The sequence below is a fragment of the Lynx rufus genome, unplaced genomic scaffold (assembly GCF_022079265.1).
Source record: "Lynx rufus isolate CCGP_SWC_20201006 ecotype Redwood Valley unplaced genomic scaffold, mLynRuf1.p SCAF_6, whole genome shotgun sequence".
In the NCBI taxonomy this organism is placed as follows: domain Eukaryota; kingdom Metazoa; phylum Chordata; class Mammalia; order Carnivora; family Felidae; genus Lynx; species Lynx rufus.
In genome coordinates this window covers 143,755,091-143,777,862 of record NW_025814878.1, presented here as the reverse complement: position 1 = coordinate 143,777,862, position 22,772 = coordinate 143,755,091, and the positions used below count along the sequence as shown (strand labels likewise).

The 22,772-nt window shown below is 49.2% G+C and overlaps 5 protein-coding genes across 5 annotated transcripts; 4 read left to right on the top strand and 1 right to left on the bottom strand.

Moving 5' to 3' along the window:
• Positions 1-3,581: 3,581 nt before the first annotated feature.
• LOC124528493 (histone H2B type 1-C/E/F/G/I) lies at positions 3,582-4,013 on the bottom strand. Its single transcript, XM_047102129.1, has one exon. The coding sequence runs from the start codon at positions 3,985-3,987 to the stop codon at positions 3,607-3,609; it is 381 nt and encodes a 126-aa protein (XP_046958085.1). The 5' UTR covers positions 3,988-4,013; the 3' UTR covers positions 3,582-3,606.
• A 284-nt stretch (positions 4,014-4,297) lies between these two features.
• LOC124528471 (histone H2A type 1-E) lies at positions 4,298-4,757 on the top strand. Its single transcript, XM_047102103.1, has one exon. The coding sequence runs from the start codon at positions 4,310-4,312 to the stop codon at positions 4,700-4,702; it is 393 nt and encodes a 130-aa protein (XP_046958059.1). The 5' UTR covers positions 4,298-4,309; the 3' UTR covers positions 4,703-4,757.
• A 1,020-nt stretch (positions 4,758-5,777) lies between these two features.
• Positions 5,778-6,677, top strand: LOC124528468 (histone H3.1). The gene has a single exon (XM_047102100.1). The coding sequence runs from the start codon at positions 5,778-5,780 to the stop codon at positions 6,186-6,188; it is 411 nt and encodes a 136-aa protein (XP_046958056.1). The 3' UTR covers positions 6,189-6,677.
• Positions 6,678-19,963: 13,286 nt separating this feature from the next.
• Positions 19,964-20,287, top strand: LOC124528509 (histone H4). Its single transcript, XM_047102145.1, has one exon. The coding sequence runs from the start codon at positions 19,964-19,966 to the stop codon at positions 20,273-20,275; it is 312 nt and encodes a 103-aa protein (XP_046958101.1). The 3' UTR covers positions 20,276-20,287.
• A 737-nt stretch (positions 20,288-21,024) lies between these two features.
• On the top strand, positions 21,025-21,461 carry LOC124528465 (histone H3.1). The gene has a single exon (XM_047102097.1). The coding sequence runs from the start codon at positions 21,025-21,027 to the stop codon at positions 21,433-21,435; it is 411 nt and encodes a 136-aa protein (XP_046958053.1). The 3' UTR covers positions 21,436-21,461.
• Positions 21,462-22,772: the final 1,311 nt, after the last annotated feature.

Below are 22,772 nucleotides of genomic sequence, written 5' to 3'. Positions count from 1 at the left end.
TTTTCCCACCTTCCTTTCCACGTTCATCACCCGGAATCATGTGCATTTTATTAATGTCTACAACTGACAGTCTATCTCTATCAAGTTGTTAAATAGCCTAATCATTCAAAGGCAATCGAAGATGCACCCTCCAGCGGCCACATGACCTGGAGGCTGCCACGGTGCGCCACTGAAAGGCCACCCTGGGGTCCCCTTCATCCACTTCCAGGTAGCCGGAATTTATTCTGACAGCTCATAATAATTTTATTAATATTCCCCTTTCCCTTTTTACTTCTCCACGTCATTTCATTCGCAGGCCTGCTTTTATCAGGAGGTACCAATTAGTGGAATACCAGCACCTAGACTTTAAGAAACATACCCTTTTTGGTGCGGGAGAGAGAAAGCGCCTTCTTTGCTACAGAGAGGGATGGATCCTGTAAGGCTTCATCAGTGGACCTGGCCACCAACGTTTCTGATGAAAGGTTTTCAAAGACGTGGACTTCAGATCGTTCCTATGACCTGTGAAAGTAACAGTTAAATTCTAAGTCTGCCAATGATTGTCTTTTTAACAATGTGCTGTCCCGGTAATAAGATGCTAGACTGAATCTCCTTGTCGCCCCAAGACCTTTCCCTTTGTGATATTTCTTTGAACAGAAGACAGTTTGGTACTTATTTCTCCCATAGGCATGAAGGCAAAGTAAAATAAAAACATAAAGTAAAAGCAGTGACTCACTAGATAGTTGAATTAAACGGAATGTGAGAGTCTGTGTCTCACTTCAATGAACAGCAGGAAGTAAGGGACTAAACGAGAAAGACGAGCTGGGTTCAGGGGAACGAGGGTGGGCCCTTTATGGAAGGGATTCACACTAGGAACGGGAGAGGTGGAGCTCCGGTTCGGATTCCCGGTGGCGCCTTCAGTCCTTCCCTTTCGTTCCTCATAAGACAGGAGAGGCGGGGCCAGTCACTAAAGAAAAGACTGGACCAAAGAAAAGTAGATACAGGAGAATATATCACAATAAGACAAACATAACATAATCCGATATGAATGGGTTTATTTAACCAGGTAACTATCAAATCCACAATAAATAACTCCACCTTTCACCGCTTTTATTTCATTGCTGGTAGCAAGCTTAAAGAATTAAAAAATCTGTTAGCTTTGTATCCATTTATTTAATCGGCAGAGAGCAGCTGTTGAAAGCCTGCAGTGTGCAAGACCCTGTGCTCTGCCCACACCTTCCAGGTGAGGAATGGATTCTTTTCTGTGGAGGATGTAGGAAGCTGGGGAGATCTGGGAACTGGATCTGGGCTTTGGTGGCAGGGGATGTATAAGGGACAGCTTGTCATGGGCACAGGAGTCTCTGCTAATGCCCAGAGATCTCCAACTGTGAGCTTAAGGGTTTGGTGAATCATGCAGACTTTTTTTTGTTTCACACGCACCACGTTACGCATTTTTTATTAGTTGCCCGTATTGAAATTTTAGAATATTCCGTATTCAAATGCATCTCATATCCTCTTGAAATTTGGAGAGACTCGCTGTCCAGGGCTCGCAGCCCCTGCAGGGCAACAAGTAGGTGAAATCTACCGCATAGGCCTCACGTTCTTCAGGTCTCTGAAGTTCCCGCTGGTCCCCTTCATGGGCAGATGCTAGCTGGCATCATAGCATCAACAAGAGAACAGCGAAATGTGCCATTAAAACCGGGAAAATGACATTTGGTATGGAAAGTCCATGTGCTTCAAGAAAAAGAGCAAAGAGGGGCCCCTGGGCGGCTCAGTCGGTTAAGGGTCCAACTTCGGCTCAGGTCACGATCTCATGGTCCGTGAGTTCGAGCCCCGCGTCAGGCTCTGTGCCGACAGCTCAGAGCCTGGAGCCTGCTTTGGATTCTGTGTCTCCCCCTCTCTCTCTGCTCCTCCCCTGTTCATGCTCTGTCTCTCTCTGTCTCAAAAATAAATAAACATTTAAAAAAGAAGAAAAAGAGCGAAGACTGTTTTTTTGTGCAGATGAGGCGTGGTTTCTAATATCTAGCCAGTTTGGCTCTTACGGGCTGGGCCTCTGTGAGCATCTGATTTGAAACCCCCGGCGTAGGGAACAGCACAGCTGTCTTGTTAGCGGCACTCTAAGCTAAGTGTAGATGTTTTATGAAAGACAATTTGGACTGGAAGGTTGACAGCAAAGCATGGAAAATGGCTTTATGTGCTGTTATGGATTAAATTGCGTTCTCTCAAACCCCAGTGTGACTGTATTTGGACACACAGCCTTTAAGAGGTAATTAAGGTTAGATGAAGGTCATAAGGAAGGTCCTGATCCAATAGGACTGAGGTTCTTACAGGAAGAAGGAGAGACACCAGAGGTGTGCGAACACAGAAAAAAGCCCACACGAGGACACAGGTGTAAGCAGAGGGAAGCTAACCCTGCTCACACCTTGATCTTGGACTCGTAGCCTCCAGAACCGTGAGAAAATAAATATATGTTGCTTAAACCACACAATAAGTGGTATTTTGTTGTGGCAACACCAGAAGACTATTGCAAGCATCTTAGTAGAATGTTGGGACTTAATTAGGCAGTAGAAGTATCCATGGAGGAGCACGAGACAGAAATATCTAGAAAGAAAAGGTCTACCTGCAAAGAGGGGAAGAGTCAGACTTTGGGGGAAACACATATTTTAAAGCGCGGAGGGACCTGCAAAATTGGGGTTACCAAGTCTATACTGGCCCCTTCATGGTGGAAAAAGTGCAACTTACTACTCGTAATCATATTCCTAAATCCTGACATGCCTTCAAAGAGCAGCCGGCAAAATCAGGGGTTTGAGGGTTCTGTCCGGTGTTTAGGTTCACAGGAAACAAAGCGCTTGTTACTTTGAGGACCAGAAATAGGGAGCGCAGGACCCTACAACTCTTAATTTCTTTAAAACTTATTTTAGGGTGCAGAGTATTTTGCTTTTTGCTGTTTGGTTTTTTCTTTTGACAGCTTTAACCAGGCGGCAATACTCTCCACGACTTTCTATCATGCGCACGAGTGACTGTCAAGGAAACTCATCAAATCCAGCGGGTAAAGAGACGAACAGTAACTCTACCTACCCTCCAAATTGGTTGTCCTCGGGAAGCCTTAGATCCGTGCCTCCGCGTTTTTGCCACAAGGTGGCAGAAGAGGACAAGGAAGCCTAACGCGCCACCCTAAGGCCTCCAAGGATGGAGACAAAAAACCAGTCTCGGAAAGAGCAAAGAAAAAAAAGGAGGAGATGAAAATGATGCCCACGAGTTCAGGAACGTGGTAAAATTAGGGAGCTCCTCCCCAGGAAGTAGCGTAGCTTATCGGCGGGCTCTGCAGGCAACCAAGGATTAATGCCGGGGGCTCCACTGATAACTAAAGGCGAAATTTCGGCTGCCGGAGCAGAGGACAAGGCCACCTTCCAAAGGGCGCCTAAGAAGCCACACTAAAGTTTAAGGACAATGAGCTTAAATGCTTACCCAACCGCTCTTGCGGGGGGCTTAGCCTCCTACCGCTCTTCCCCGCTCTTTCCCAGTCCCAAACACTTCTAAAGGAAACGAGACAAAATAAGCCAGCTGCTTTCTCGGAAAATGTAGGTGGCTCTGAAAAGAGCCTTTGGGTTGGATCGTGCCTCCCAGCACTCACTTGGAGCTGGTGTACTTGGTGACGGCCTTGGTGCCCTCGGACACGGCGTGCTTGGCCAGCTCCCCGGGCAGCAGCAGGCGCACGGCCGTCTGGATCTCCCGGGACGTGATGGTCGAGCGCTTGTTGTAATGCGCCAGGCGCGACGCCTCGCCCGCGATGCGCTCGAAGATGTCGTTGACGAACGAGTTCATGATGCCCATGGCCTTGGACGAGATGCCGGTGTCGGGGTGCACCTGCTTCAGCACCTTGTACACGTACACCGAGTAGCTCTCCTTGCGGCTGCGCTTGCGCTTCTTGCCGTCCTTCTTCTGCGCCTTGGTCACCGCCTTCTTCGAGCCCTTCTTCGGGGCGGGAGCGGACTTGGCTGGCTCAGGCATGGCCGGGACGACACCAAACGCGCTCAGAAAAAACGCAACTGTACGGCGGGTAAGACGCAACTTGTCCGGTTTATATAGAAACCCTTATGCAAATAAGGTGTAAGTTACAATCCTGGGTCTGATTGGTGGCTAGTCAACATGACGTCACTAGTTAGCTCTGCCCAATCACAACGCGACACTCCCAAAACTGCCTTCTCGTTGGAGAAAATAAAGTCACAAGTTTAGCCAATGCAGAGCCTTCTTTTTCGCGCCCAATCAGGGCTATAAAAAGTGCTGGTTGTGTGCTCGTTTCGCCAAGTGCCTGTAGAGTGTTCGGGTGGTCATGTCCGGACGCGGGAAGCAGGGCGGCAAGGCTCGCGCCAAGGCCAAGACGCGCTCGTCGCGGGCCGGGCTGCAGTTCCCGGTGGGCCGCGTGCACCGGCTGCTCCGCAAGGGCAACTACGCCGAGCGGGTGGGGGCCGGCGCGCCGGTGTACCTGGCGGCCGTGCTGGAGTACCTGACGGCCGAGATCCTGGAGCTGGCGGGCAACGCGGCCCGCGACAACAAGAAGACGCGCATCATCCCGCGCCACCTGCAGCTGGCCATCCGCAACGACGAGGAGCTCAACAAGCTGCTGGGCCGCGTCACCATCGCGCAGGGCGGCGTCCTGCCCAACATCCAGGCCGTGCTGCTGCCCAAGAAGACCGAGAGCCACCACAAGGCCAAGGGCAAATAAAGTTTGAATTCCCACATTTCAGCTTGAGATCAAAGGCTCTTTTCAGAGCCACCCACCATTTCTGTGGAAGAACTGAACACGCATTTTTCTGAACCCTGTAAGTTCGAGGAACCCAAAGTGAAAAGTCTCCTTTGGTTTGCCCAAGTTCCTTTTGACTCTGGTTTGCTCAATAAAGCCATTAAAATACCTCTTGGTCACCTCCCCACGAGCACAGTGTTCTGGGTAGTTAAAAACAAGTTTCTCTTCCAGCAACTACTCTAAATATTAAGCCTATTTTGTCCTCCAGCCCCCACCCCGAGTCTTACTAGCGGAACCTGATGGTCCACTGGTCAATTAAAGCGTCCTAACACTTTCAGAACTATTTGAAAAAGCTCTAAGTGTTGACCGCTGAATCTCACCACTCCACACCCTGGTTAAATTTAGCATACAATTTAGGAGTTAATCCAAAAAGGCACTTGATTCCATCAAAATCGGTTAGTGAAGGTGTCAGATAACACTGATAACCTGGACAGCCAGCTCCCCCTCCCCACACCACATAGGGCAGTTTGGTTGTTCCAAAGAGCCACTGTCTTAGTGTAAAACCTTCTTTATTCCAGGTCTTGGTACTGTCATTAAAAGCAGATATAAGTGATGCAGTCACGAAGCGGAACTTATTTAAAATGAGACTAACGAATACATTATTCTGGTGTAATTCCCGCTCCCCCACCCCCCGCCATATTTGAAAAGGGGAAGAAGCTGAAATAAAAATGCATTTTTATAGAGATAATTTAGGCGCTGACTTCCACAAATTCCAGGTCCGATTCTGTTTCACTGGTGGAATCCTAACGTTTTGGTTGAAAACAGTAAACTTAGGATGGAGTACAGCAATGATTTTGTTCCTGTAATAGGAAATAAAATCAGTAGCATGGAAAACAAAACGGTTTCAGAGATTTTAGGACTCAGATGAGGATTGAAGGAAAAACCAATCAGGTTACTCCCGCGACAGTCCTGGCCAATCAGGATCGTATCATCAGTATAAAGTCTGGCCCCGGCGCGGACTTCAGTCGCTGGTTTTCGCAGCGCGAGCTTCACTGTCATGGCTCGCACGAAGCAGACGGCGCGCAAGTCGACGGGCGGCAAGGCCCCGCGCAAGCAGCTGGCCACCAAGGCGGCCCGCAAGAGCGCGCCGGCCACCGGCGGCGTCAAGAAGCCGCACCGCTACCGGCCCGGCACGGTGGCCCTGCGCGAGATCCGCCGCTACCAGAAGTCCACCGAGCTGCTGATCCGCAAGCTGCCGTTCCAGCGGCTGGTGCGCGAGATCGCGCAGGACTTCAAGACCGACCTGCGCTTCCAGAGCTCGGCCGTGATGGCGCTGCAGGAGGCGTGCGAGGCCTACCTGGTGGGGCTCTTCGAGGACACCAACCTGTGCGCCATCCACGCCAAGCGCGTCACCATCATGCCCAAGGACATCCAGCTGGCGCGCCGCATCCGCGGGGAGCGGGCGTAAACTCCCGAAGCTGGTCCGGCCGCCCTCGCTTCCTCCCCCCTCCCCCAAAGGCTCTTTTCAGAGCCACTTCTGTTTTCACGGAGAGAAGCTGTGTACTCCGGCCTGCTACTGACTTAAAAGTACAGACTCCGTGGAAGAGAGCAGGGAAGTGGGGTCGGCGTACCGCAGTTTTTCTCCAGCAGCTAGTGTCGCTTCGCCTTATGCTAAGTACGTTTAGTGGCGGAGGCCTTTGCGTACTGGGTTCGTCTTCTATTAAATACTTTAGAAAGCTGTTCCTTAATGACGGTTTACCTAAAAAGACTGCAGAGACCAAGTTACCGTTTGATCCTTTAAGTACTCCAGATGTAAAAATAGAAAACCTTCAAGAAAGGAACTTTGCCACCAAGTAAAGCAAGATTCAGCATAGATACGGTACCTCCCGCCCCATCTACAATCCGGGAGTGGAGTTCGGTGCAACTTCGGTGTATCCACTGCATGCGGGAGGACAACTTACTTGCACGTTGAAGTTCTTCCGTGGAGTTGAGAGATTTGAGTTGTCCAGGTTCCCAGGTCGTGGCGGGTGCCGCCAGGTTAAAATCGGGCACTGCTAGTGTTTTGCCTAGAACCTAGCAGGCGTGCAGGCCTCACGTTTTCTTACCGATATTCCATTCCCTTTATACAACTCCAAAAAAGCAAAAAGCTGGAATTTGGCTGAGGCCGTAGCTCTGCCAAACAAATGAGCTTCGTGTTCAGACCATTCTCATGGCATTTCTCATTGCTTAGCACAAACATCTGGTAACTATAGGATAAAGCTCAGGAATGTTTACTGTCCTCCACACACATGCTAAGAAAAGATACTCTACGTTCAGCGCATTGGCCCTCTGGTCCTCCTCTGCCGGCTTCTGGGGGCCTGGCACCGGAGGCCCGGAGGCCAACCACCCCATTCTTCTCTCCCCATAAAACATACATGTCATGAGGCCAGAGTCTTTTCTGTTTACTGTCCTATCCCTGGAATAGTAAAAGCGTGATACACGGCAGGTGCTAATTAAATCCTCGTTGAACGAATGTATTGCTGATTTTGCTGTCTTTTCCACCCATGATAGCTCCATTCAGCCCTAGGCGGTTACCGTGCTCACCGCCACCGGCATTGCACCTGTCATCCTGCATGTAATCTCCACTATTGTGATTCCCACGGTGCGTAGAGAAAATACTGACAGCTATAGAAAGCTTGACAGTGTCCAAAGTATCTTTGCATATCTTTTTGGATGTGAACCTGACTGTAGCTGGGGTGAGGACAGGGCCTATCACTAACTACTGCTTCACTAGCTCTAGAAACGTTTATCTTTTCCATAAGTACCCAAGTATTAGGGGGCAAAGCTGGTAGATCTGTTTAAGAGTCTTTCAATAAACCCTAGGATGGAAGATCTGGATAAGCCTCCAATGGCTGTAGGAAAATAAAGAATTAATTTTTAAAAAAGAAAAGCAAAGCTAGGGGCAGGAAAGCCTATTTTCCTTTAGGCAAAAAGGCTCAGGGCAGAAGTCAGGTTGTTTTGATATCTTCCAGGTCCTCCGACAGGACACCTGCTGGGATCGGAGGGTGGGGGTGTCTATGGAAGAGTGTCTATGGAACAGTGAGGAATATTCTGTTGGAAGGCTAAGTTTGGGCATAGAAAAGGTGGTTTTAGGACACGTTCAAAAATTCTTTGATACTCTTACCTTCAAAAAATGGAGCCTAATTCCTCTCCCCTTGAGTTTGGACTGGATTTGGTTAGGGACTGGCTTCTAGTGAATGGGATAAAGCAAAGGCATGAAGCCAAAGTAATGGGGAGCTATTTGGAGACGAGGTCACAGAAGGTCCTGTCCTCCTTGCTCTCTCTCCCGTCACTTGCCCTGGGGGACCCTGGCTGCCGTGTTGGGAGGACATGCAGGCAGCCCACGAAACTGACGCCTTCTCCAACATTCCATGAACAACGCCCAGCAGCCACGGGAGCCCCAGCCATCTCCGGCCCCAGTCAAGCCTCAAGGGACCATGGCCCCTGTGGACAGCTTGACTCTTCTTGAGAGACCCTGAACCAGACCACCCAGCGAAACCAGTTTTCCGACCTCCAGAAACTGTGTGAAATAATACATTTTTTGTTAAGTTTTGGGGGTAATTCATTACACAACAGTGAATAACCAATGCATTGGGGGAAAAAAAAATCCAGAAGAGTTAGTGGTCACCCAATGGACTCCATCAGTCTAGACGAGATGACCACACCCCACAGCTCTGCGCCATAGCCACTGCCCCGTTGGCAGCAGGATTTTCTTTTGCTGTTGTCCAGAGAGGCTGGAGACCAGCTTTGTGCCCCAAAAGATTCAGAAGGAAGATGAAGTCTTTGGTTCCTCAGGTAGGGCTGCTTTGAAGGTATGTACCTGGTATGGTCACCTCCAGCTGCAGACTTTAGAGGGCATGGGAAGTGTGGTGTTCATGCAGGCTGGGCTAGAGACTACAGCTGAGTCCTTTCTCGCTCTCAGCAGCGCTTTCTCTCTCTCTTTTTGGAAATTTACCTGTTGAAGGTACTCTCTCTCTTTTAAATTTACTTATTTACTTAAGTGATCTCTACACCCAACGTGGAGCTTGAACTCATGACCCGGAGATCAGAAGTTGCACGCTCCACAGACTCAGCCAGCCAGGCGCCCCCAGAAGTACCATTTCTAATGGTCAGATATACTTGTTAAATAAACCATTACAAATCATTATTCTGTGACTCTCCTTTTCCCAGCTCCCACACCAGTATAGACTAGCAAACATGTAGATTATAAGTTATTTTAAATTTTTTTGTTAATGTTTTATTTATTTTCGAGAGAGACACAGAGAGACAGAGCATGAGTGGGGGAGGGGCAGAGAGAGAGGGAGACACAGAATCCGAAGCAGGCTCTGGGCTGTGAGCTGTCAGCAAAGAGCCCGATGCTGGGCTCGAACCCACGAACCGGGAGATCATGACCTGCGCCAAAGTCGAACACTTAACTGAGCCACCCAGATGCCCAGATTAGAAGTTATTTTAGATGGCGTTTTCCTTAATGATGAAATGGACCCTTGCTTTCAAGAGATTGCTTTAAAGATAAATGTGGTAATATATGAGACTGTAGGAGAGTACCCTCCCCCCAGAGGAGATGTTAAGTGCACAGTAAGACCCAGTAAACCTAATTTCATCTAGAATTCCTAGTGTGGTGTGTCTCTTGTAACACTGAGGAAATAAACCCAAATCCTCTTATAAGATTACATGCAGGAGTCGGTCACTATTGTCATTGGTTGATATTTGGAAAACAATCTAATTTGATCAGGAATACTCAGCAACTCATAAAAACGATTTCACTTCTGCTAGTGGCCAATCTTATTTCTTTGAAGATTCTTATTTCTTTGAAGTTTCTGTCTCACAAGGTGGGATTCTCCAAACTTGTCTTCCAATTCCGGGTAGTAGTACTTGTTCCCCGGGAACACCAGTGTTTAGGAGGCAGGGGAGATGCTGAGATAATTAGATGAGAACAGACGGTTTTAGAACTGCCCACAGGCTCTCCAGAGGGGAGAAGCCCTGAGAGGCCATCAAGCAGGGAAGCAAGCAAAGTCACCAAGAATTCATTATGTATATTTTTAAAAGTTTATTTATTTTGAGAGACAGCACAAGCAGGGGAGGAACAGATTGGGGGAGAGAATCCCAAGCAGGAACCCCACTGTCAGCGCAGAGCCTGATGCAGGGGCTTGAAGTCACAAAACGTGTGATCATGACCTGAACTGAAACCAAGAGTCCGATGCTCAACTGACTGAGCCACCCAGGCACCCGGCCAAAGATTCTTCACGAAGGAAGCATGGGGGTGCTCACTCTGCAGCGGGCTATGCTGCCGGAAGTGTCCCCCACGGTTCTCATTATGAAAGAGATTCTTAAGTGTAAAAAATGCATTTCTAAATATATCTCTACCAGTAATAAGGTTTCTTATCTGGATAAGATTAGAAATAATGTATTTCTGAGATGGAAACTGGTACCAAGTGCACTTAAAAATTTTCACCTACATAAATGGCCTGAAACAGGGTTTAGAGGAATGATAGTTCTGTGGAAGAAAATACGCCTTGAGTATATTAGTTTATTGCCTATCTTATAGAAAAAAAAAATCTGACTTTAAATGGAGACAGTTGAATAGCTAACAATTATATGAAGAATTTTTGTACTTCACTAGGTAATCAGATAAATGCAAGTTAAAATAATGAAATACTGGGTAAAAATCACACGTGGCATGCGAGGTGGAGAAACTTACTTTCCTGTGGCGGTTTTGCTGATGGTGGTTTTACGCAATACATTTTGAACAATTATCTAATTTACTTCGGAGAACTGGGTATGCCCAGGTCTATGCCCAAAGGAAATTCTCCTACAGACCCATAAAAGGACATATCGCGAATATTCATCAAACTGCTATTTGTGAAGGCAAAAGCGTAAATTAAGGGCATGAAGAAGGAAAATATAGTGGCTGCATTCCAAGAAGTGCTCTTTCTTCTAAGATCAAGAAACAAGTAAATGGCAAAAACAAAAGTGAGAGACTAAAGAAAAATACCACTAAACAAAAGACACCCCCCCCCCCCCCCCCCCCCCCGCCGTTCCGGAACTAGCCAAGGCATGCCCAGCTGTGGTCTGACCTAAAGGCGGGAACCAATCAAGTTCGGCGGAGTGTTCAAATTTAAATGTCAACCAATATCAGCTCTGTAACCATGGAAAGCCTCTAACTTCCCCTTAACTTGTTTGGGCCTGTCTATAAAAATGCTGTAAAAACCTCGCTCGGGCCTCTTAGCGTCACCGGCAACGAGTGCGCGGAGGTCCGGGTTCGAACCTGCAATAAACCCTTGCCGCTTGGCTTTGACTCTGGACTCTGGTGGTTTGTTCTCGGGGGTCACCCGAATTTGGGCATATCATTTGGGGGCTCCTCCGGGATACCCCCAAGCCCACCAGACCCCAAGTCAACGGGTCGTCCCTGAGACCGATCGGTAAGTGAGCCGGCTCTGTTCGTTTCTGGCTCTCTCCCGCGCGGAATCTGTATCGGTGACTGACACAGCCCTGGCGGACGCGCTATAGGGCAGTCGGTCGGGTCCAGTAGGAGACGTCCACTGGCACCCGTCTGGAGCACCTTTTTGGGCCCATCGGAATTCTTCTGTCCGGGTTACGAACACCCAGAACGCACTAGCGATCTAACTGTTGTGTTCTTTATTCTATAACCTTTAAGTGTTGAACCCCTTCTCTTTCACAGGTGACCTGGCCTGGCGCAACCAGAAATCCTCATAACTTTACTGTTTCTCCTTTTAATCCTTTTCTCCACCTCCAGGATACAGATGGGCCAATCTCAAAGCACTCCTCTTTCTCTCCTTGTTGCTAACTTCAGGGATGTTAGAAGCAGAGGGCAGAATTTGAGTCTAGACATCCGGAGGGGAAAATTAACCCTCTGCCGCTCCGAATGGCCAACCTTCGGCGTTGGATGACCAACCGAAGGAACTTTCTGCCTCCCTATAGTTGCTAAGAGGAAGTCAAAGATTTTTCTACCGGGTCGCGAGGACACCCGGGTCAGATTCCCTACATTCTAGTATGGCAAAATTTGGTGGAAAATCCACCCCCCGGTTGGCCCCCTTCCTGTCCTCAGGAACGTGTAAGGTCCTTGCCATGCGGACTGCAGATCCCCCAAAACCAAAGACGCCATCCGCGCCCTTGTATCCCGTATTGCCCGATAGTCAGGACCTACTATCCCTAGACCCTCCACCCTATCATCCCCCTCCCCTCGTACCCCAGGCCCTGCCCGCAGCAGCCGCCCTGCTAGTTGCCCCCCTAGGGGAACCGGGAAGACGGGAAGCGGCAGCCGCGCCGGAACCAGGAGGACGGGAGGCTATAGCTGCGCCGGGCCCCATCGAAAACGAAACCGACCGCGAGGGGCCAGCCGGCCGAACCCGCGGGCGCACCCAGCGTGAGCCAAACCCTCGCCTCCCCGACTCCACCGTGGCCCTACCCCTGCGGGAAATAGGACCCCCAGATGAAACAGGCAACCCCCGACTCCAGTATTGGCCCTTTTCCACCAGTGACCTGTACAACTGGAAAACACAGAACGCTCGATTCTCTGATAACCCTAAAGACCTAATGGCTCTTTTAGACAGTGTCATGTTCACCCACCAGCCCACCTGGGACGACTGACAGCAGCTCCTCCGTATCCTGTTCACTACAGAGGAGCGAGAGAGGATCCAATTAGAAGCGAGAAAGCTGGTTCCCGGAGACGACGGTCAGCCGACATCTAACCCTGACCTCATTAATGCGGCTCTCCCCCTAACCAGACCTCCACAGGACGAATGGGTCTACAACCCGGCAGAAGGTAGGGGAAGGCTACTCGTTTATCGCCAGACTCTGATGGCGGGTCTCCGGGCTGCAGCTCGCAAGCCCACCAATTTGGCTAAGGTATATTCGGTCGTACAGGGAAAGACAGAGAGTCCAGCTGCTTACTTAGACTAATGGAAGCCTTTAGACAGTTTACCCCCGTGGATCCAGAAGTCTCTGAGAACCAGGCTGCTGTCGTTATGTCCTTTGTAAATCAAGCAGCTCCTGACATTAAGAAAAAACTCCAAAGGCTAGAGGATTTAGAAGGTAAACAGATCCAGGATCTGCTCCGTATAGCACAACGGGTCTACAAACAACAGGGACTCCCCAGAAGAGAGACCGACCCCAAAGCTCAGGACAGGTAGAAAGAATGAACAGAACATTAAAAGAGACCCTAACCAAATTGACCATGGAGACTGGCGCTAATTGGGTGGTCCTTCTCCCCTACGCTCTGTTCAGGGTGCGTAATTCCCCATACAAACTGGGACTCACACCCTATGAAATAATACATGGTAGACCACCCCCCATCATCCCTAACCTAAAAGATAACCTTGTCAAAACTGAGAACGATAATGGTCTTGAACTCTTGTTCTCCCTACAAGCCTTGCAGAGGGTCCATGAAGATGCATGGCCCAAATTAAAAGAACTTTATGAGACTGGACCCCCGCCTATTCCTCATCAATTCCGCCCCGGGGATTGGGTCCTCGTCAAACGTCATCGGCAGGGCACTCTGGAACCCAGGTGGAAAGGACCCTTCCAGGTCATCCTGACAACGCCGACTGCCATCAAAGTAGACGGAATCGCCACCTGGATCCGTTGCCCCCACGCCAAACCGGTGGACCCGTTCTCAGACCTCATCGGACCCTCAAAGACAACCTGGACTGTTGACCGGACTAAGGACAGTCCTTTAAAATTGACCCTACGCCGCCAACGGACTGAGCCGTAACTATGGTACTTGCCCTCCTCTTGATTGTTCTGCAAATTCTGTCTGTAGATCCAAATCCCCGCAACCCCTATAATTTGACCTGGGAAATTACTAACTTAGAGACTCATGAAATCTACAACAAAACCCTAGGAACTGCCCCATTAAATACCTGGTGGCCAGATTTATATTTCAATTTAGAAAAAGTTAGTCCATTAGAAGAAATGGAAGGAGGTAAATGGAGGCAGCTGCAAAGGAGGGTGTCAATAAGTAGAAATGGATTTTATGCATGTCCGGGATTTAGGACAGGGGTGATGAAGCAGACATGTGGAGGGATCAAAACCCTCTACTGCGCAGCCTGGAGTTGTGTCACCTCCAGTGATGGGGAATGGAAGTGGGAAGTAAAACCCCAATTTATTGAAATGTCCTATGTCCAACCATGTACCCACACCAGGTATGATGAGAACTGTAACCTTATTCGTGTAAGATTTACAGAGGAGGGGAAAAAGGACAGGCGGTGGGTCTCAGGACTCACTTGGGGACTCTACTTATATCAATATCCCCTCTTTGGGACTGCCATTCAAATAAAATTAAAAGTCTCCCCTCTTGTACAACCAGTGGGGCCAAATCAGGTATTAGGGGAAAAAAAGAGATAAGCCTATCCCCGGGCAGATCTCCACTACTCCCTCCAGCAGGACCCCCATCCTTACCCCAGGAGTAAAAGCACAAGCTGTCCGAGAAAATCGGAACCCAGAAGGCATAGACTCCCTATGGAAATTGCTAACAGCAGCATATGAGGCCTTAAACCGGTCGGACCCTGAGGCGACAAGGGCCTGCTGGTTATGTTATGATATAAAACCCCCCTTCTACGAAGCCGTACGTCTAGCTGCCCCTTTTTCACAATCAGGAGAAGAGTCCCCAGCAGCTTGCAAGTGGAATCGAAAGAGCCCCGGCCTCACACTGCAAGCGGTCACTGGCAATGGGACTTGTCTAGGAAAGGTCCCCTCTAGCCATATCCAGCTCTGTGCCCCGACTAATTACTCTATAAATGAATCTAAATGGATAATTCCAGCTCCTGACAGTTGGTGGGTTTGTTCTAAGACAGGGCTCACCCCATGTGTTAGCAGGAATGTCTTTAATTCGTCAACAGAATATTGTATCATGGTATTAGTGTTTCCAAAGGTTATTTACCACCAAGAAAATGTCGTATATGACCTGTGGACAGAAGGGACGGAAGCAAGAGAGTCAATAAGAACAAAACGGCAACCCTTTACGGCCATAACTTTGTCCACCTTATTTGGCCTCGGTACCATAGGGGCAGGAACAGGGATCTCATCACTAGCCATCCAGCACCGGGGGTTCAACAGCCTAAGGGCAGCCATTGATGAAGATACAACCAGAGTTGAGGACTCAATCTCGCACCTCGAAAAATCTCTGACCTCCCTTTCTGAAGCAGTCCTACAGAACCGAAGGGGGCTAGATCTAGTGTTCCTCCAACAAGGTTTATGTGCAGCCTTAAGAGAAGAATGTTGTTTTTATGCTGACCACACCGGAGTAGTCCGAGAGTCCGTGGCTAAAGTTAGAGAAGGCCTGGCCAAACGGAGGCGTGGGCAAGAACAACAAGGCTGGTTTGAGTCTTGGTTCAATCAGTCCCCATGGCTAGCCACCCTGCTTTCAGCTCTAGCTGGGCCCCTTATACTCCTCCTTCTCCTCACCTTCGGGCCTTCCTTTATTAATAAACTAGTTGCCATTATCAAAGGCAGGGTTAACACGGTCCAACTGATGGTCCTTAGGACCCAATACCAACCTATCGTTAACGAAACATTTGAATCAGACACATAAGACCCAAGATTGGCTCTTGAGGCACCAAAGAAAGGGGGGAGTGAGAGACTAAAGAAAAATACCAGGTGTACCCATAACCACAAAACAAAAGAATCCCCCCCCCCCCCCCCCCCCCGCCGATCCTGGAACTAGCCAAGGCATGCCCAGTTGTGGTCTGACCTAAAGGTGGGATCCAATCAAGTTCTGTGTTCAAATTTAAATGTCAACCAATAACAGCTCTGTAACCATGGAAGGCCTCTAACTTCCCCTTAACTTGTTTGGGCCTGTCTATAAAAATGCTGTAAAAACCTCGCTCGGGCCTCTTAGCGTCACCAGCAACGAGTGCGCGGAGGTCCGGGTTTGAACCTGGAATAAACGGCCCTTGCCACTTGGCTTTGACTCTGGACTCTGGTGGTTTGTTCTCGGGGGGTCACCCGAATTTGGGCATATCAAAAAGCTGAACCAAACGCTCATCCCTGCTCATCCTCATTCAGTTCATACCTGGACTCTTGGGCCATGATCTCCAACAGAATTTTCTGGGTTTACTCACAAATGACCTGGAATAACCACCAAAACCAAAGGCACCATTTCTGAGTCCTTCCCCCCCCCCCCCCCCCCCCGCTTTCTTCTTTATTTATTTAAATTCTAGTTAGTTAACATACAGTGTAGTCTCGGCTTCAGGAGTAGAACCCAGTGATTCATCTCTTACAATGACACGCAGGGCTCATCACAAGTGCCCTCCTCAACGCCCATCCCCCAGCTACCCCCTCCCCTCCCCTCCCCTCCCCTCCAGCTTGTTCTTGGTATTTAAGAGTCTCTCACAGTTTGCCTCCAATTTTTATCTCACGTTTCCTTCCCTTCCCCTACGTTCATCTGAATCTTGAGTACGTTTTAAACCTGATTTACAGGACACCAGTGTCTTGGTCTGTTCCTGCTGCCAGGACAGAACACCATACGCTGCGTGGCTTACAAACAACAGAAATTTATTTCCCAGAGTTCGGGAGGCTGCGAAGTCAAAGACAAAGGCTTTGGTCAAATTCAGTGTGTACTGATGGGGTGCCTGGGTGGCGCAGTCGGTTAAGCGTCCGACTTCAGCCAGGTCACGATCTCGCGGTCCGTGAGTTCGAGCCCAGCGTCGGGCTCTGGGCTGATGGCTCAGAGCCTGGAGCCTGTTTCCGATTCTGTGTCTCCCTCTCTCTCTGCCCCTCCCCCCTTCACGCTCTGTCTCTCTCTGTCCCAAAAATAAATAAACGTTGAAGGAAAAAAAGAGAAGTTTTTATAAAAAAATTCAGTGTGTACTGAGAAGTTACTTCCTGGTTCACAGACGGTCATGTCACTGGGTCCTCACACCGTGGGAGACAACAGTGGACCACTGGGGTCTCTCTTACAGAGGCACTAACAGCATCCGGGAGGCCTCTGCACTTAGGACTTCAGCGCCTGTCAGTATCCCCACTTCCAAGGCCCATCACATTAGGGTTCAGGTTTCAACGTTATGAATTCTGAATGGACACACACATTCAGTCTACAGCAACCAATTCATTTTCGAAGAGTAGAAGCTTAGGAACTGCGTTCTTGGCCTGTCCCCCTTCTTTGGAAGCCAGGATGGCTAAGGGGGCCTCTACACCAGGGCCCTCAGCTTCACTGTGGTTTTTATGTTCTCAGTAGCCAACCCTGGAGATATTAGTAAGGTAAGATGAACAGCATTTCCCGGCAATGTTGTCGGATAGATTTCAGGCATGAAAATTAGCTAAATTAAGAGAAGCTTAGAAAACAATATAAAGACCATCATGGATCACGTGATAGTAAGAAATTGCAGAAACAAGGTAGGACATTCGATAAAATGAGGCAATGTCAGGCATGAAATGCCTCCTATGTTGGAGAATACACTTGAGTCTTTAGAGTTTCAGAACAAAGCAAGAGTTGCCACTGATTAGTGAGTTTTGAAAATCACTTTTCTAGCCATTAACGGACAAGAAAATGACACAATGACCCTAGGAAAGAGGACGGGTAAGATGAAGAGAGGAAGAGGCCGAAGTAGGGAGCAGTGCATCCCGCTTCAATTACCCCCCCCCCTTTTTTTAGGTTTATTTACTGATGGGGTGGGGGGACAGAGAGAGAGGGAGAGAGAATCCCAAGCAGGCTCCACAGGGTCAGCAGAGCCCGACGTGGGGCTGGAACCCACGAACTGTTAGATCATGACCTGAACCAAAGTCTGGCATTTAACCAACTGAGCCACCTAGACTAGGCGCCCCCTTCCACTGGTCTTACCAGCACATGGAAGGAGTTAGAAGCTGAAGGAAGCTTTACAGATGCCAGCGGCGGTGGTGGGTGCTCTGAGGCGAGGGCAAGAAAAGGAAACTTCTTGCTTCCAGGTCTCACAGTTAAGATTCTGAGCTGGTGAAAGGCTGCTCTGTGTGGAAGTAAGATACTACCAAAGTGGGAGAAAGGACTTGAGAGCCTAAGTTCATGGAGTGGAAAAGACTCCAAAAAGTTAGTGGCGTTTTGGACCGGTATGTCTGTGTGCACGTATAAGTGAGTGTGCAAGCATGTGGGGGACAGGAGAAATGAGATTTGGGAGAGGGAGTAATGACTAGTAGGGAAGCTGACTTTGAGTGGAAAACAGCAACAAAAAAGTCAAAGATAAGGAAAACAATCTCCCAGCCACTTCCAAAGCCTTAACCAGAACAAACAAAACAAAATTAGGTGACAAGGAAATAAGGATGTGCAAATTAAATTGAAAACATGACAATATTGAAAAGGATTGAGCCGAACACTTGGAACTAATAATATTAAAAAATTGTCAACCAAGGAGGTGTGGATCAGCAAACAACTTTCGCCTCATTAAGGGGCAAGGGCCTTAATTAGGCCTTTTAAGGGCCTTAATTTCGCCTAATTAAGGGCCTAATTAAGTGTCACAGAACTTAAAACATTGTCAATATTTCTCTTGGAAAATACTATCTCTCCTAATGTGTGTGTGTGGGGGGGGAATCCCTGCATGTATCCCAAGTATTCACCAAGAAATTATTGGACAGCTCATGTCAATTAGCATAATTACATGCCGAGACACAAAATAGAATTTTAATAGTATTTAATTGAAAGGAAGTGAGAACCTTAAGCTCTTAAAATATTGGGGACTTTTTAAATTCTCTTCTCCCCCTTGCATGCAGGGAACAGACTGCTAGCAGATGTAGCTAAAAAATCTGCAGGCCCGTCTGTTTGCTCCCTCCATGCCAGGGGGAGAAGAGAATGAAGAGTCTCGCATTTAACAGGGAGTTACACCTTCGGGAAACAGAGACCGTGAATGTTTCAGGACAGAGCACTGGCAATGCAATCAAATCAAATTACACGCCTTTCAAGGTATGTTACCTTCACCAAAGGAACACTCATAACTTTTCTGTGCTGCAAGACTTGTCTTGAAAAGACTGGTCTCCAAATAATATTTCCAAGAACAGCTGGTATATATTGAAGCCGAATGCGGCCCGTTTCTCTGTAGGTGCAGGGGAAAGGGTGCCCTTATTCATCAGCAGATACACCTTTTACTTCCTCAAGGTTAAGCACGCAGATTCCATTTTTACACAGGGATGGAAAAAGAGGCGGGACTCGACGCTCAGTAAGAAATGTTCACGAATACAACACAGGCAAGTAGTGTTTTTAACTTACGGGAAGTACAGTTTAGGATACACCCAGTGGCTGATTCCTGGAATAAAATTAGGTATTTGTTCAAGGAGTAAATAATCACACGCTTTTGAAATAGGAAGTGTAAACCTAACAGAGGCTGGGGGAAAGAGAAGCGTGGGTGTGGACGAGCAGGTTTCCAGGGAGAAACGATTCATTATCTGGGAGACAAGCCAGCGCCCGAGAGGCCGTTCCATACAGCCCGATCAGGGAAACCACCACAGCGCCGCCTTTCCAAGGTTTTTTCCCTGGAATAGTCTTCCCTAGTCTCTTCATTCTGCCTTTTGTTTGTAAATGAAAGGCAGAGGGTTTCTGGGTGCAGTCGGTTTCCCAGTTCATCAAAGGACTTGGTGGGGGAGGGGGAGCTTGGAAAAGCTTTGCCGCCTGCTCCTGCGCTCTGCAAGGCATGAGTAAAAGGTCACCTTCCTCAACAACTTAAGAAACCTAGTGTTTCCAACCCAGATGAAGAGAATAAGTCACTTCCCCCAAAATATGTGGCAGCGAAGGTGAAGGGAAAGAAGACAATAAGTAATACGTAAAGAAAGGAAACGGGGAGGTAAAAACCGCACCTTGACCTGTAGCCAGGAGGCGCTGACGCGGGCCGCCCGACGGGTCACGGAGAGAGGACCCGGCGCCCGACGCGGTTTCACGAACGCCCCCAAATGCCTGCAATCGCAGCTCAGGAGAGTTCCACGCGAGCTCAGCTGCCCCGCCACGAGTCGCCACCTCGACCAGTGCTGAGCGACAGAAACAACAGCAAGACTTCACCCGGCCACCGAGGCCCGGGCAAGCGCAGAGAACCGCAGGAACTTTCCATTAGGCGCCTTTTTTTAACCAAGGACTGTAAGCACCGCCCCTCGCATTGATGCTGAAAACTCGGGCTGGGCTCGGTCGGAGACCTCACCGGGCGGATACTGTGGGTCGGCGGTGTTCCCAAACAGGTCCGACAGAGGAGTATATAAACTCCTACCTCGGCGAGTAATAGTGCTTGTTCCGGAAACATGTCTGGACGCGGTAAGGGTGGGAAGGGCCTAGGCAAGGGGGGCGCCAAGCGCCACCGCAAGGTGCTGCGCGACAACATCCAGGGCATCACGAAGCCCGCCATCCGGCGGCTGGCCCGGCGCGGCGGCGTCAAGCGCATCTCCGGCCTCATCTACGAGGAGACCCGCGGGGTGCTCAAGGTGTTCCTGGAGAACGTGATCCGGGACGCCGTCACCTACACGGAGCACGCCAAGCGCAAGACGGTCACGGCCATGGACGTGGTGTACGCGCTCAAGCGCCAGGGCCGCACCCTCTACGGCTTCGGGGGCTGAGATGACCTTAAATCGTCGCACCTAATTGCCCAAAAGGCCCTTCTAAGGGCCACCCACGAAATCTGTTAAGGAGCTGTAGACCCCTTTATTGACTTAGCTGAGCGCCGTACCATGAGTGCCCTTAGCGTGGGTTAGGACCCATCAGACCTGAAACTAAACTGTGCCTGAAATATCCGCGCGTCTCTGCACTCGGCCCCCGGTGTGTCCACCACAAAGTGGCTAAACGTCCGGTCATGCCGAGTCTATACTGTCAAAAGCAGGTTTGTACTGAAAGCCGAACTAACTTACCATACATCGTCCGAGGGGCAACAGGACGATCGTGGTAAACGGCGATTCTCTTCGTCTGGGAGTTCTGGCTTAGAACGCATTGCCAGGACGTGCAAACCATGTCAGTCCCGCCAATTGACTTCATTTAAAGTAGATGCATTTTTACCAGGAATGCAATCATGACGCTTTTTAAATTCGTGAAATGCACTTTGGGATTCTCAATACAACATGGTAAGGGATGCTCATGCAACCTAGAAGTTTTTTGAAAAGGCCGACATTTTCTTTGTGCATCGTCACAGAGATCGGCGGGCGAGGCGGGAAGACGCTTCCGGTCCTCAATGGATTGAACCAAGTGAATTCTGGAGGCGGGGCGAGGCTGGGCGGGGCGGGCGCCTGCTGTCCAATCAGGATTCGAGGGTCGCTATAAGTACTGGGACCCGTGTTCTTGATCCCGCAGTGCTGAGTAGCTAGCCCTAGGTGTCATGGCTCGCACGAAGCAGACGGCGCGCAAGTCGACGGGCGGCAAGGCCCCGCGCAAGCAGCTGGCCACCAAGGCGGCCCGCAAGAGCGCGCCGGCCACCGGCGGCGTCAAGAAGCCGCACCGCTACCGGCCCGGCACGGTGGCCCTGCGCGAGATCCGCCGCTACCAGAAGTCCACCGAGCTGCTCATCCGCAAGCTGCCGTTCCAGCGGCTGGTGCGCGAGATCGCGCAGGACTTCAAGACCGACCTGCGCTTCCAGAGCTCGGCCGTGATGGCGCTGCAGGAGGCGTGCGAGGCCTACCTGGTGGGGCTCTTCGAGGACACCAACCTGTGCGCCATCCACGCCAAGCGCGTCACCATCATGCCCAAGGACATCCAGCTGGCGCGCCGCATCCGTGGGGAGCGGGCATAAAGCTTTGTAGCGTTCTCCGTACACCCTACCCCAAAGGCTCTTTTCAGAGCCCCTCCATTGTCACCAGAAAAGAGCTGTTAAACTTGTAGGGAATATACGGCAGGCTCGGGAACAACACGGGGCGGTTTCCAATAGCTCCTGGGCCACACCAGGCGTGCGCACCCGAAGACTGCAGGAGGTGGCTGTGCTGTGCATCGGGAGGTTTCGCACTGGCTGACCCCTCCTGGTACTTAGCACAAAGGAGCTGTTTGAATATTTTGAAACGAACCAGCCATCCTAGAAATGAGCTGTTCTGGGCCACGTGAAGTGATTGAAGGAAAGAAAGTTTTAAAATTGAGTTCAGGTTTCTGTGCATTGTGCAGTTGGCAAGAACCGCTTATTTACTTTTGCCAAGTGGCCCCCAGTGCTTTTACATCAGGAATGGGCCTCAATTTGCTTCTCTTACTCGGAGGCACAGAACATGTAGTACCCTCCGTGCTTAAAAAGGTTTCAACGTGATGTTTGACAAGAATAGTCTTCGGTTTTATCCATGTATGTGATTGTGGAAAATGGGCCGACAATGACCTACATATTCTGACCTGCAGGCTGTCCTCTGAGTTCTCAGGAGCTCTAAAAAGCATAAGGTATTTCCTTGTTTTAAAATTGTGCTTCTCAGTGTGAAGTTGGGTTGTGAGGATTTTTGTTTTTTTTTTTTTTTTTTTTCAAAAGGAATCAGATGGAACTAAGATTTTAAAGCTGTTACTAGTTTCCACAAAAATAATGGGTTTCCTAATAAATTTGTTGTGTCTATTAAATTTGTCCAATTAACGTTTTTTTTTGAAAAACCTTGTGCTTTTCACATAGGACTATAATTGTTTATTTGCTTGTTTTCATTACAAATCCTAGTTCCCATGAGGTTGCAGTTTTTCTCGAGTGTTCTCAGACTGGTCAGCCATCTGGGCCTTATATTCTTTCCCGTATTTGGGGTTTGCCCTTCCAGAGAGGCTGACATCCCAGCTACAGGCTCCTAAAACTTTTTGGAATGTCGGGGAATTGACAAGAAAGACCGTTCTGGAAAAAAAAAGAAAAAGAAAAGAAAAGAAAAAGGCCATTCTGACCTGCGGGCCAGAGTCCTCTTATAGAGGAGTTTAGAAATTCTTTAGTGGCTCTTAGTTTTAGAGACTACTTGATGTTATCTCTTACAAGCTTCAAAGATTGATTTCTCCTCACCCTTTCTAGGATTTTTCCCATCATAATAGAGCTGAGGACATATATTGCTTACAGAGCTTGTGGTCCAGGTTCAAACCTTAAAACTGCCAATGACTAGCCATATAACTTCTGGCAGGTACTCATCCTTG

Coding starts and splice junctions, on each gene's coding strand:
- LOC124528493 (XM_047102129.1), bottom strand. CDS start 3,987: ATGCCTGAGCCAGCCAAGTCCGCTCCCGCCCCGAAGAAGGGCTCGAAG.
- LOC124528471 (XM_047102103.1), top strand. CDS start 4,310: ATGTCCGGACGCGGGAAGCAGGGCGGCAAGGCTCGCGCCAAGGCCAAG.
- LOC124528468 (XM_047102100.1), top strand. CDS start 5,778: ATGGCTCGCACGAAGCAGACGGCGCGCAAGTCGACGGGCGGCAAGGCC.
- LOC124528509 (XM_047102145.1), top strand. CDS start 19,964: ATGTCTGGACGCGGTAAGGGTGGGAAGGGCCTAGGCAAGGGGGGCGCC.
- LOC124528465 (XM_047102097.1), top strand. CDS start 21,025: ATGGCTCGCACGAAGCAGACGGCGCGCAAGTCGACGGGCGGCAAGGCC.